Raw genomic sequence first — 11826 nt, forward strand, 5'->3', positions numbered from 1 at the left:
GTTTACTTACACTAGCCTCCGTGGCCCGTTGTTATGACGACACGGTCGTAAATCCGCCATCTTCCTGCGGCTCGTTGCGACATGGAGGGAGCGATGGCAGTGCGGGTGACGGCCGCTCATACGGCAGAAGCCCGGGCCGAAGCCGGGCGTGAAGCGGGTGAGGGCGGGGTCGCAGCAGCGGCTTCTGTTCCCGGCGGCTTCCTCCGCCTCCCAGCGCCCTTCGGGGAGGAAGGTAACGAGGCTCTACCGTGCTGGCACGGTCAGGGTGGGGCGGGACAGCCTGGGCTAGTGGCATACCGAGGGCCGAACCTTCGGGTGCGCAGACCCTCCTGGACCGAGCTCCCCTCGGGCCTCGCAAGCCTTCCCCGACCCTCGCAGGCTTCCCTGCGGGGCGCCTGCCACCCGCTGGGCCTCTGAGCGTTTTCAGGTGTCCGCAAAAGTCTGGAGGTCCCAGATTGGACCGAGGCAAACGCTGATGGCCCAGCCTTCGGGCCCTTGCTGCCACCCCCACCGCCCCTGCGGGGGCGGGGTCTCGGTTCTCTGAGGGATGGGGCTCACAGGGAGATGCACCTCCGCCTCCCCTACGAAAATGTAGTTGCAGCTTCCCGAATATGCTGAGCACTTACCCCCCCCCATCAGCTTTTTCCATCTTTTTTTCGTTTTGTTTGTTTTTTTTGCAGTACTGGGGCTTGAACCCAGGGACTTAGCATCGAGCTACGTCCTCAGCCTTTTTTTGTGTGTGTGAGGCAAGATCTTACGTTCCCCACGCTGGGCTTGAACTTGCTATCCTCCATCCTCCCAGAGTGCTAGGATTACAGGCGTACACCACCATGTCCGGCAGCTTTTTCCATCCTTAAACCAGCTCTCAGATGTGGGTGGTATTATTTATTTTTTGGTATTGGGGATCGAACTCGGGACCTTGCGCTTGCGAGGCAGGCGGCGGAACTACTGAGCTAAATCCCCAGCTGGATGCTATTATTATTACTACCACTTTAGGGTTGAGACCATTGAAGTTCACGGATGTAAAAGTGGCCAGGTCACCCATTTAGGAAATAGCAAGGACTGGATTGGACCCCAGGAGCATGTAGCGCCTCAACTCTACTCCTTTAATTTCTGTGTTTTGCTACTTCATGGGAGAATGGCAAGAATAACTCTGTGTGTGTAGGTCTGAGAGTAGTACTGGGACACTAAGTCAGTGGTGCCGACCGTATGGCATGCATGCTGCAGAGGGCATATTGTATCACTGAAAGCTCTAAAAGGTTCCCCATCAGTGCCTAAGCATTCATTCACCGGGCAGTGTTAGTGAAGCAAGACATAAAGAAAAACAAGTCCTTCCCAGCCTTGGGCAGGCTCCATCCCCCCCAAACTCCTTGTTCTGGTACAGATAAAATTGACAACTATATCCTGTAAACAAAGTTTATGACACTCCATTCTCATATGATTCATAAGATGTTGTCTTCTTTGAAGGCAAAGTTACAAAACTGTCTGCCCTTGTCCTGTTCCAGTAAACCCACTTGCTATGTCACTAGAAAAACCATCCCCTTCAATAAAATATCTAAAGGCTGGAACTTCTCTTTGTTCAATGCTCTTCCTTTAGAGAGGAGTCTATTGAGCCAATCCACACCTTAAACCTGAAATAAAGTCCTCCTGTCTTGGTCCATGGGTCTCTCCAGTCTTTAGATTCCCACAATAGCTTTTTAGAACTGCTTAGGTCTCCACTCTCCTGGAATGTCCCAAGATCAGACAGGAAGGGGGTTGGCTCCTGATATTGTGGTAAGGGTGGTCTTGTCTTTGTCCTCATAGGATGTGTAGTGTCTGTCTCTCTGTCTCCTCTCTCTCATATATATATCTATATTATATAGTATATATCTTTTTTTTTTTGGTACTGGGAATCGAACTTGGCTCCTTGCGCTTGCAAGGCAGGTGGCGGAACCACTGAGCTAAATCCCTGGCCCCTATGTTCCCTTATTTCTTCATGGAGAGGGGCAGTGCCAACCTGAGAGGAGTCTCTTTGGAGGTTGCTGTGCTCTGCTGGGTCTGTCTGCCTTGTCTCTGTGAAATGGGATGGTATGTCTCCTGGGCTAGGGCTCCTTCAGCAGCAATACTGTGTTGCTAAATCAGACTCAGTATTTTGGGAGAGTTAGCAGGGTGACAGACATTTCAGTGCCTGGTTTGTGACTGAGCCAGTCACCAGAGGAGACTGTCCTCTGTTAAGTGGCCTGTATGTGAGTCATAGCTGTTGCCTGCACTTTATTCACTCATTAATTAAACAAGCCTTGACTGGGCTTCTCCCATGTACCACACCTGGGTTTGACCTTGATGTATGACTATGGAAGTGCTAGGAACAGTCAGACTTTTATGGAAGCATGGCGTCTGTGTTGGCGCTTCAGTTCAGCTGGTTGAGCTTGAACCTCAAGTTGTTTTTCTAGGTTGGGAGTAGTCATTCATTTCCTCAGGGTGCTGGCAGATTTGGTGACATTCCTAGTGAGGTACCTGTCATACATAGGGACTCAGGAAGCCAGAAGTCTCTCTTGCAGGTCTTAGGACAGGCATGGTGATGGTGAGGGGCTCAGGTGTGGGTATGAAGCCCCTCTGGTGCCTGCACCTGAACAGGGGTACTGTCTGTTGGGGACCATTGAAGCATAAATTCAGGAAGAAAAGAGTGGTCAGGGGCCAGAGGATGTAGCTCAGTGATAGTGTGTGCTCAATGTGGTCAAGGCCCTGGTTCAATCCAGCAGTTCTAGTGATTAGAGATTAGGCCCCCTTCTGTTCCTATCTTTCCAGAGGCTGGCCTCTTAGAGCCTTGTGTTGCTCATCTACTGAGCCTCTGCTGTGCCCTGTGGATGCTTAACAGGTCAGTCCATTTTACAGATGAGGAAAACTGTTTAGAGATGGTCACTGAACTGCCCAAGGGCATATTCAATTCCCAACAGTTATGTATTTTTGTTTGTTTTTTGGTGGTGGATGTTAGACAAGTGCTGTACCATTGAGCTATATTTTTAGGGCCCCAACTTTTTTTTTGGAACTGGGGATTGAACTCAGGACCTTGGGCTCGCCAGGCAGGTGGCACTGGGCTAAGTCCCCTCGAACTCGGGTCCTTGTGCTTGCACAGCAGGCGGCTAAACCACTGAGCTAAGGTAGTCCATAGCTGTAATCTCAGCACTTGGGAGGCTGAAACGGGATTGCTGAGAGTTTGAGGTCAGTCTGGGCTATATATTGAGTTCAAGGCAAACCTAAACTACATAGTGAGATCTTGTCTCAGAAAAACAAATCACCCCCCCCAAAAAAAGAAAAACAGGCATGGTGGCACGTGCCTATAATCCTAGCACTTGGGAGGCTGAGGCAGGAGGATCACTGTGAGTTTGAGGCCAGTGTGGGCTACATAGTGAGTTCAATACTATCCTGAACTATGTAGTGACACCCTGTCTCAAAAACAACAACAAAACAAAAAAACACACAAGCAAAACAAAACAGCCCTCTACTATCCCCAAACTCCTTGGGCAAGTCCCTTTGCTTCCCAGCCCCTTCTGGGTGTTTCTCTTCTTATGCCTAGAGTAGGGGTTTTGGGGATGACAACCTCAGTGGATCTTGCAGCCTAAGTGTATGGTAAGTACCATCCTGGGTGGGCCTTTACTTTTGCAGACTGCCAGAGGTTAGAGGCTGTACCCAGGGTTCCCTAGGCTTGGACTCCCAAGCATGTTTTCAGCAGCCTCTGGAAGAGGTGGGGCAAGAGCTCTGCTTCTGATGCTGTCTTGGGCAAGTCTGGTTTGGGGCTGGAGAGTAAGCTGGATTGGCCCTGGTTGCCCAGCTGGGAGCCTCTGACAGCAGGCTCATTGCAGATGAGGATGACATACACAGATGTGGCCGCTGTCAGGTGGAATTCACTGCCTTGGAAGACTTTGTTCACCACAAGATTCAGAAGGCCTGCCAGCGGGCCCCTCAGGAAGCCCTGCATACACCCTCTGCTACCACCACACTCCTGGGCCAGGAGGTAAGCCTCTACCCTCTTGCCACTATACATACCTGTCTTCCTGGGCTCACCTGACAGGAAGAAGAGGAAGAATGCTAGGACAAACCTGTGCAGCTGTTTTCTGGTGAATGTGGGTGGGCAGAAGGCAGATACCTGGTTTCCGGTAGAGGGTCCTGGCTATGCCCCTAATCCTGGTGGTGCACCGGAGCTTCCTGGGTGGCTTGGGTGGTCCAGCCTTCTCACATCCTGGACAGTTGAGGGACTGGGTCCCTCTTTCCTTAGGGTTTTAGCTTAGGGTGTGATGGTGGTGTTTGTCTTCTTAACTTGTCTCCTGTCCTTCACGATTCCTGAGGATCCCACAAATGAAGCAGGGTCCTGTGGGTCCTACCACCTTGTCATAAAATGGCTCATTTTGTTGAGTCCCTGTGATATGCTTGGGGCTAAACACACACCCTTACCAAATTTCACAGCACTTCTCCCAGGTGGGAGCTCTTTCCATCCTCATTGCACAGAATCAAGAAAGGAGCTTCAGGGAGAAGTCAGTAGCTTCAGGCCACCAGTGGTCCAGATGACATTGGAACTGGGTTGTCTCACTGACCCTTTCCTCTGACTACCTGGCTGGGGCTGTAGGTGTGTGCTGCACTGTTGTGCCTGCTACAGGCCAACTTCAGTTACCAGTGCCTCATTGTGGGTGCCAGTGTACCATGTCCAGGCATGATGAGAGGCATCAGAGTGAGAGGGCTAGTCCTCAGCCATGGGTTGGAGAAGCTAGGCAGGAGTCAGTCTCAGCGCTGTGGTCTTGTGGGGCAAGATGGGAGTTGCCACTCCAGGCATGCTACAAGCCAGGTGCCAGGCCTGTGCTTCCCAGTTTACTTCCCCACAGAGGAGCCCAGGCCCTCTGGAAATTCTTGAGCCCACAGACCTGTCCCCTCTGTCCCCATCCTCCAATTGGTAGGTGGTGCCAACCGCAGCAGGCCCAGAAGAACCCATTACTGTGGCCCACATTGTGGTGGAAGCAGCCTCCTTGGCAACAGACATCAGCCATGCTCCTGACCTTGTTGGTAAGCCACCTGTCCACCTGCAGTTCTCCTGGCACTGAGGTATCGCTGACTTGATAGCCATCTGTAGTTGGGGCTGGAGGATAAAGCACTTCTGCTACCACACCCTTTATTCCCCCTAGAACAAGGCCTAGGTCTGGAGAGGCTGAGAGCTTCTATAAGCCTCTCCTGGCAGGGCCTGTAGGAGGAGGATACATCAGGCACCAGGCTGTGTGAGAACAAGGCCATGACCTTCTGTATCCACAGTGGCCTACACAACCCTAGGTTACGTGCAGGCATCAAAGAGTCTTCACTCTGTGTTCTATCCTGAGCAGGCTTCCCTCTTCTGCATGCTTTCCCAGGCTTTTTGTCCTCTGGTCCTCTTATATCCTTCCCACTTCTCTGCCGCTCCAATGGTTCCTGCTCACTGCTCCCAGGTGGCACCCACTGGATACACCCCTACAGGTCCTCCTCCCCAAACTGTTGGGTTTGAGTGGTTGGGATGGGGCAATTGGGGTGCCCCTGTTGCTGGTCCCAACTTGCTGCCTGACCTTGCCCTGCACCCCCAGTGCTTGCTTACATTAGCATTGGAATTCCTATCCTGTCATTGGGCTTTTATGAGCATACAACACCAAGCCTGTTTGATGACTATGTTTTAAATTTAATTGCCTCACTGATGTGCAGTGGGAAAGGGGGCATTGAGAGGTTTGGATTGGGTCAGGCTCTCATTAATTGGGGAATGTGCAGGGGGACATTCAAAGGGCTGCCTGGACAGATGGAAGGAACCAGGGGCTGTTTCTGATGTGCAGATGAGTGTGGGGATAAGTGGACTGGTTTTGCAGATGCCAGGGGAGGGCAGTCAGGTTGGGTCTGATGTTGTGGGAAGTTGGGAAGGAAGCAGTCATTACCTGGGGTTCCTGCTGGGCAGGGGTCAAGGCAGGTGGATAAGATGGCATCTGGACAGAAAGTGGGTTTGGGTTTCGGCAACAGATAGAACTTGGCCTTGGGAAGCTCTGGGGACTGGCTGGAGCAGGAACAGGGAGGATCTGTGAGAGAGACCAGGCTTGGGTTTGGTAAAGGAAGTCTCTGAGCAGGTTGACCTGCCCAGGGAGGCAGCTAGGATACCTGTCCTGGTCTCTGTGCCACCTTTCCCGTGATTTTCCTAAAACAAAGATACCTGTTACCACTCAGATTTAGGAATGTTGTTGGGGGTAGGGTCTTGCTCCAGCTCTGGTTCAGAGTTTAGTTTCTGTGTTCAGTGTATGGTATCATCTGAGAAAACAAATTCCCAGCAGCATGTCTAGGCTCCAGGGCTTTGGCCAGTTAGGCCCCTTTCACCCATCCTTGACTTCCAGTGGTTCCCAGCCTTCACCTGCCATGGTAGCTCTTGCTATGGTAGTACTTCAGCACCCCCTCCTAGGGCCCCCCCTTGCATCTCTTGTACCCTTGGGATTTTTTTTCCCTCTTTGTGAGCATCCTGGATGGGCTGGAGCCAAGGGCTGCCAGTGTTCCTGTTGACCTCAGGGAAAGAAATGTCAGAGAGGCTGTTGGTCTGACTGGGCTCTGTCCTCTGGGGCAGGACTTAAGCACTAGGGGCTGTGTGGCCTGGCTGGTCACCATCTCCAGGCCCTCCTGCCTTTGCCCTGAATTCAGACTCAAGTTTCGTTCCTGTCTCCCAGTTTGTCAGCCATCAGATCTGTTCTTGGGAAGATGCTTCTGGGGCACTGAGAATGTTAGCTGGATCATATATGAAAGATGCCCTAATTGTTTTTGAGTCACTCTCTTGGGTTTTATTTCAAGAGAACAAGATGCCAGCCAGTTAGAGATAGTTTCCAAGAAGTGGCTTCTCAGCTGTTTCCCACTCGTCACTTTTATGAGCAGAAAATGAAGTGTTTTCAGTCTTGGTTTGCACATTGTCATATTTCCTTAGCACCACTAAGAAGCAAAAAGCCTGACTTCCTTTCTTCAGGCCGTCTGTGTGTCTGAGGAGCATTCACACCTCCATAGCCTGCCCCCAGGACAGGGCTCTGGTGGGGTGTGCTTGCCCACCAGCAGTCCATTCAGTGGGTAACCCCAGAGGCATCTTCTCTCTCCAGGGGGTCAGTAGCACTGAGAGGGAGTGTATAGGACAGACTAGACAGCTGGGCTGGCCCAACCTCTGTCTCTGTGCCGAGGCACATTGTTGCCAGGACCTGTACATATTCTTGGCATAAAAATGGGGTATCTGTTCTTATGGTGGGTCTCCCCACTGCACAAATTTGGAGGTCCTGGAGTCCCTCCAAGCATCTCCATGGAGTTGGGGATGTCTGCATCCTGCCAGGCTAACTCAAGCTGAGTGTCTCCTTGGCTGCGCCCCCAGGTCCTCTCCATTGATTTTCCACTGTGCAGGTTGGACGTGGACTTGACCTAGAGAAGTAGGTCCCAGATTTGGGGCTAGGGGGAGTGTAGACATACCCCTCCGCCCCTCAAAGTCCCCCTACATTTCAGGGAGAGCCTATGGTGTGACCCAAGGCTTATGGTGACTTGCCTTTCAGGCAGTGGACATATTAAAGAGGTCATTGTGGCTGCTGAGACTGAGCCAGGGGACGGTGAGATAGCAGAGGCCTTGGGTAGTCCCAGCCATCAGGGGATTGAGCTTGCTGTGGAGGGCGAGCAGGCACAGGCCAAGCTGCTGGTGAATAAGGATGGCCGCTACGTGTGTGTGCTGTGTCACAAGACCTTCAAGACGGTGAGCCCCTGGGGCTGAGGGCTGGCCAGGCTGCCTGCCCAAGGAGGTGTTCCAAGCCTTATTGCCCCTCCCCTGTAGGGCAGCATCCTCAAGGCCCACATGGTCACCCACAGCAGCCGCAAGGACCATGAGTGCAAGCTCTGTGGGGCCTCCTTTCGGACCAAGGGCTCACTCATCCGGCATCACCGGCGGCACACAGGTGAGCTGCACCCTCCCAGTTGGCCTTGGGGGTGCCCTAACCCTGGCCTATGTTTCTGTTTTCTGAGTAAAGAGGCAGGGGCTCCTCGGCTGCCTTCCCCTTGTCACAGGGTCACAGTGTACCCAAGGGTGACTGTTCTCTCCACAGATGAGCGTCCATATAAGTGTGCCAAGTGTGGGAAGAGCTTCCGGGAGTCTGGTGCACTGACTAGGCACCTCAAGTCTCTCACTCCGTGCACAGAAAAAATTCGCTTCAGCATGAGCAAGGATGTGGTTGTGGGCAAAGAAGATATGCCTACAGGTCAGTATAGTGGGATCTCTCTGGGTATTTGGGGCTGCTATTCCTAGCCTTGGCCCCTGGCCTAGGTACTACTGCTCAGGGGAAGTGCTTTAACTGCTCACTCAATTCTGCCTTAAAGGGTCAGGTGCCTCCACCGTGGGGACGGTTACATCTTCGTCAGTGACAGGCGAACCTATGGAGACGTCGCCAGTGATTCATCTGGTGACAGATGCCAAGGGCACTGTCATCCACGAAGTCCATGTCCAGATGCAGGAACTGCCGCTGGGCATGAAACCCCTGGCCCCAGAGGTAGGGCTGGGGTACCCTCCACTCTGCTCTGTGCCCTGGGCGCTGACTCTTAACAGGTGTAGCCAGTTGGAGCTGCTGGCAGGAGCTCAGTCTGCCTACAGAGTAGACTAAAGAGCTCCTTGGATGGTGGATAGCTTCTTGGATGGTGCCAGAGGGCAGGGAAGGGGCAGGGGGATGAGTGAGCAGGGGTCGAGGTAGGAGCGAGGAGGACTGGGCTCTACCCAGTGAGACCAAGGCAGCTAGGGCTGGGAGGCTGGGAGTGCACCATAGGGCTTTGAGTGTACACAGTGCCTCTGGGGCCCTGAGCTGGTCTGCCCTGTAGGGTGAGTGCAGTGTGCCAGGCTGTCTGGCTAGCCTGCCTCTCTTTGCTTTCTCTGCAGGCTCCTGGTCCCGAGGAGCTTCCCTGTTCTGGTGAGGGCAGCCGTGAGAACCTGCTACACCAGGCTATACAGAATTCTGGCATCGTTCTCGAGCGAGTCACTGGGGAGGAGAGTACCCTAGAGCCAGCCCCAACCTCTGGGTCTAGTCCACAGGCCCTGGGAGATGGACCTCCAGAACTGCCACTACTGGAGGTGGAGCAGATGGAGACAGTAGGTGTTTCTTGCTAGCATCCTCATTCTGGGGGCTAGACATGGGTGTTTGCTCACCATGATGGCCTGTGCTCCCTACAGCAGATGGTAGTGCTGCTTTAATACCTTTCCTGGGGCTATGAGGGAGCTGGCTAGGGTGGGTGCCCTGGTCTTATCTTTGGTGTGGCTAGGGCACATCCTGCAGTGGGTGCTGGAGGCCTGCTTGTGGTCCCCTCGTAGGTAGCCAGTGAGGCCTCCACTGTGCCCAGGACCCACTCTTGTCCTCAATGCAGTGAGACTTTCCCAACAGCAGCCACCTTGGAAGCTCATAAGAGAGGCCATGCAGGTGGGTGGTATGCAGGCAGGTAGGTCATGGACAGTGAGAGGCCTGGGGGCAGCCAGGGTGGCCTATGGTCCCGCAGTGGGTGGCCAGATGTGGTGTGGGTGGCAGGCCTAGCTGATGTTGTGTGTGGTCCCAGGGCCGAGGCCGTTCCCCTGTGCACAGTGTGGCAAGGCCTTCCCCAAGGCCTACCTGCTCAAGAAGCACCAAGAAGTACATGTGCATGAGCGCCGCTTCCGCTGTGGGGACTGCGGGAAACTGTACAAGACCATTGCCCATGTGCGTGGCCACCGGCGTGTCCACTCCGATGAGCGGCCCTTCCCTTGTCCCCAGTGTGGCAAGCGCTACAAGACTAAGGTGGGACCCTGGTGTCTGACTCAGTTGTCTACCTCTGAGGCCAGATGTACCCCTTTTTTCCTGCCAACCCCCATCCCCTTCTTGGCCTCAGCCTGCTCAGGTTCTGCTCCTCAGGCCCAAAGGTGGGTGGGGATAGCCCTGATCTGCTCTGGCTGCTTTGACTGTTACGGACTGGTGTTCACAGAATGCCCAGCAGGTGCACTTCCGGACACACCTGGAGGAGAAGCCATATGTATGCCAGTTCTGCAGCCGAGGCTTCCGGGAGAAGGGATCACTGGTGCGGCATGTGAGGCACCACACGGGCGAGAAGCCCTTCAAGTGCTACAAGTGTGGCCGAGGTTTTGCTGAGCATGGCACACTCAACCGGCACCTGCGTACCAAAGGTTGGGGCAGAGGGTGTCGAGAGGCATGAGGGCTAGGGGTTGCCTGACCGTGACTGAGCTTCCCTACCCTGGCAGGGGGCTGCCTGCTGGAGGTGGAGGAGTTGCTGGTGTCTGAGGAGAGCCCCTCAGCAGCTGCCACTGTGCTGGCGGAGGACCCCCACACTGTGCTGGTGGAGTTCTCATCTGTGGTGGCTGACACACAGGAGTACATCATTGAGGTGGGTGTGGGGCTGGTGGGGCCAGGACAGGGCCCAGGGTAGTCCACCCTGACTTATGACCATCTCTGCAGGCCACTGCAGATGATGCGGAGACCAGTGAAGCTACAGAGGTTATCGAGGGCACCCAGACAGAGGTGAGGACCTGGGGAGGGTGGGAGGCTGGTCTGGCCCCTTGAGCAGCCACTTGGGCTGAGCTGTGGTCCCTGCAGGTGGACAGCCACATCATGAAGGTGGTACAGCAGATTGTGCACCAGGCCAGTGCTGGGCACCAGATCATTGTGCAGAATGTGACTGTGGACCAAGAGGCAGGGCTGGGCTCGGAGACGGCCTCTGCAGACACCATCACCATCGCCACCCCTGAGAGCTTGACAGAGCAAGTGGCCATGACACTGGCCTCAGCTATCAGTGAGGGTACTGTGCTCACAGCCCGCACAGGCTCAAATGGCACTGAACAGGCCACTGTGACAATGGTCTCATCAGAGGACATTGAGATCCTTGAGCATGCAGGAGAGCTGGTCATTGCTTCACCAGAGGGCCCGCTTGAGGTGCAGACAGTCATCGTCTAGCATGGAGCCTGCGGTTTCCTTTGGGCTGGGGCAGGCGCAGAGGCAAGGACTCTCAGTGCCCACCCATTCCTACCTGGTCTGGTAGAGAAGACAGTCCAGAATTTCAGGCATCCAAAGGAGACTGGGTGTGTAAATATGTTGAAGTTTTTGTTGCTTTACAATAAAACATGAAAACCCGCAGCTTGTGATGTTGAGGAAGTGGCCTTTGGAGGTGACCTATGGCAGCACCTGCCTGCCACACTTGTTCACACCTGGCCACCAGCCCAGGGGTATTGCCAGCCTTGGCGGTACCTCCATGGTGCATGGGTGTGTCTGGCATGTTGACAGGCAGCCTCTTGCCACTGCCCTTCCCAGCTGGAACTGTGACCCCAACTTCTCCAGGCCTGTTGGGGTTGGGGGAAACTGGTGCTGCTGCTCAGCTTCCTACCCTGGAATTCCATGGGTTAAGGTCTGAGGCTGAGACCCAGGAACCTCAAGTTGAGCTGCAGCTTTTCACCCTGAGTTGAGGATAAGTATAGGCAAAGCAGCAGGGATGTTGGACCAGGAGTGGGGCTGGTCTTTCCTGATTATCTGTTTTCCCAAGAGGATGTGGCTCAAGGCAGATTCTAGGTGACCTAGTTTCTGGGGAGGTGGAGATAAGAACAAGGCCTGGACAATGGATGTAGCTGGCCCTTCTCTGAAGTCCTGAGGCTGTCCTTAGGGGGTCTCCAGGGGCTTCCTGGGTGGTTCTGGGACAAGCCTGGGGCACTACTCTTGGCTCAGGAGATAATCCTGACCCTTACCTGCTGGGAACCAGGAGTTCTGGCATGAAGGAGGCGGGACCCAGTGGAGCCCTGCCCCTCCCTGCAGCAGGGCCTCAAATACCCACCAG

General features: G+C 54.2%; 1 protein-coding gene across 5 annotated transcripts; it reads left to right on the forward strand.

Annotated features, from left to right (window-relative positions):
• Positions 1-37: 37 nt before the first annotated feature.
• E4f1 (E4F transcription factor 1) lies at positions 38-11135 on the forward strand. 5 transcript variants are annotated; one of them, XM_087203034.1, is made up of 14 exons: positions 38-157; positions 3840-3991; positions 4926-5031; positions 7542-7735; positions 7814-7934; positions 8082-8234; positions 8353-8522; positions 8903-9112; positions 9332-9437; positions 9571-9788; positions 9973-10171; positions 10247-10389; positions 10461-10523; positions 10599-11135. In XM_087203034.1, exons 1-14 carry the CDS (start codon positions 82-84, stop codon positions 10953-10955), a joined length of 2268 nt encoding a protein of 755 aa, XP_087059160.1. In that variant the 5' UTR covers positions 38-81; the 3' UTR covers positions 10956-11135. The 5 variants fall into 5 exon arrangements, with proteins under 5 accessions (XP_087059160.1, XP_004864695.1, XP_012921054.1 ...); XM_004864638.4 differs by having other exon boundaries at positions 41-232; XM_013065600.3 differs by having other exon boundaries at positions 41-232; positions 10247-10337.
• Positions 11136-11826: the final 691 nt, after the last annotated feature.

The sequence above is a fragment of the Heterocephalus glaber genome, unplaced genomic scaffold (genome assembly GCF_053883595.1).
Source record: "Heterocephalus glaber isolate CG9 unplaced genomic scaffold, H.glaber_assembly_v1.0 deba00001781, whole genome shotgun sequence".
Classification (NCBI taxonomy): domain Eukaryota; kingdom Metazoa; phylum Chordata; class Mammalia; order Rodentia; family Bathyergidae; genus Heterocephalus; species Heterocephalus glaber.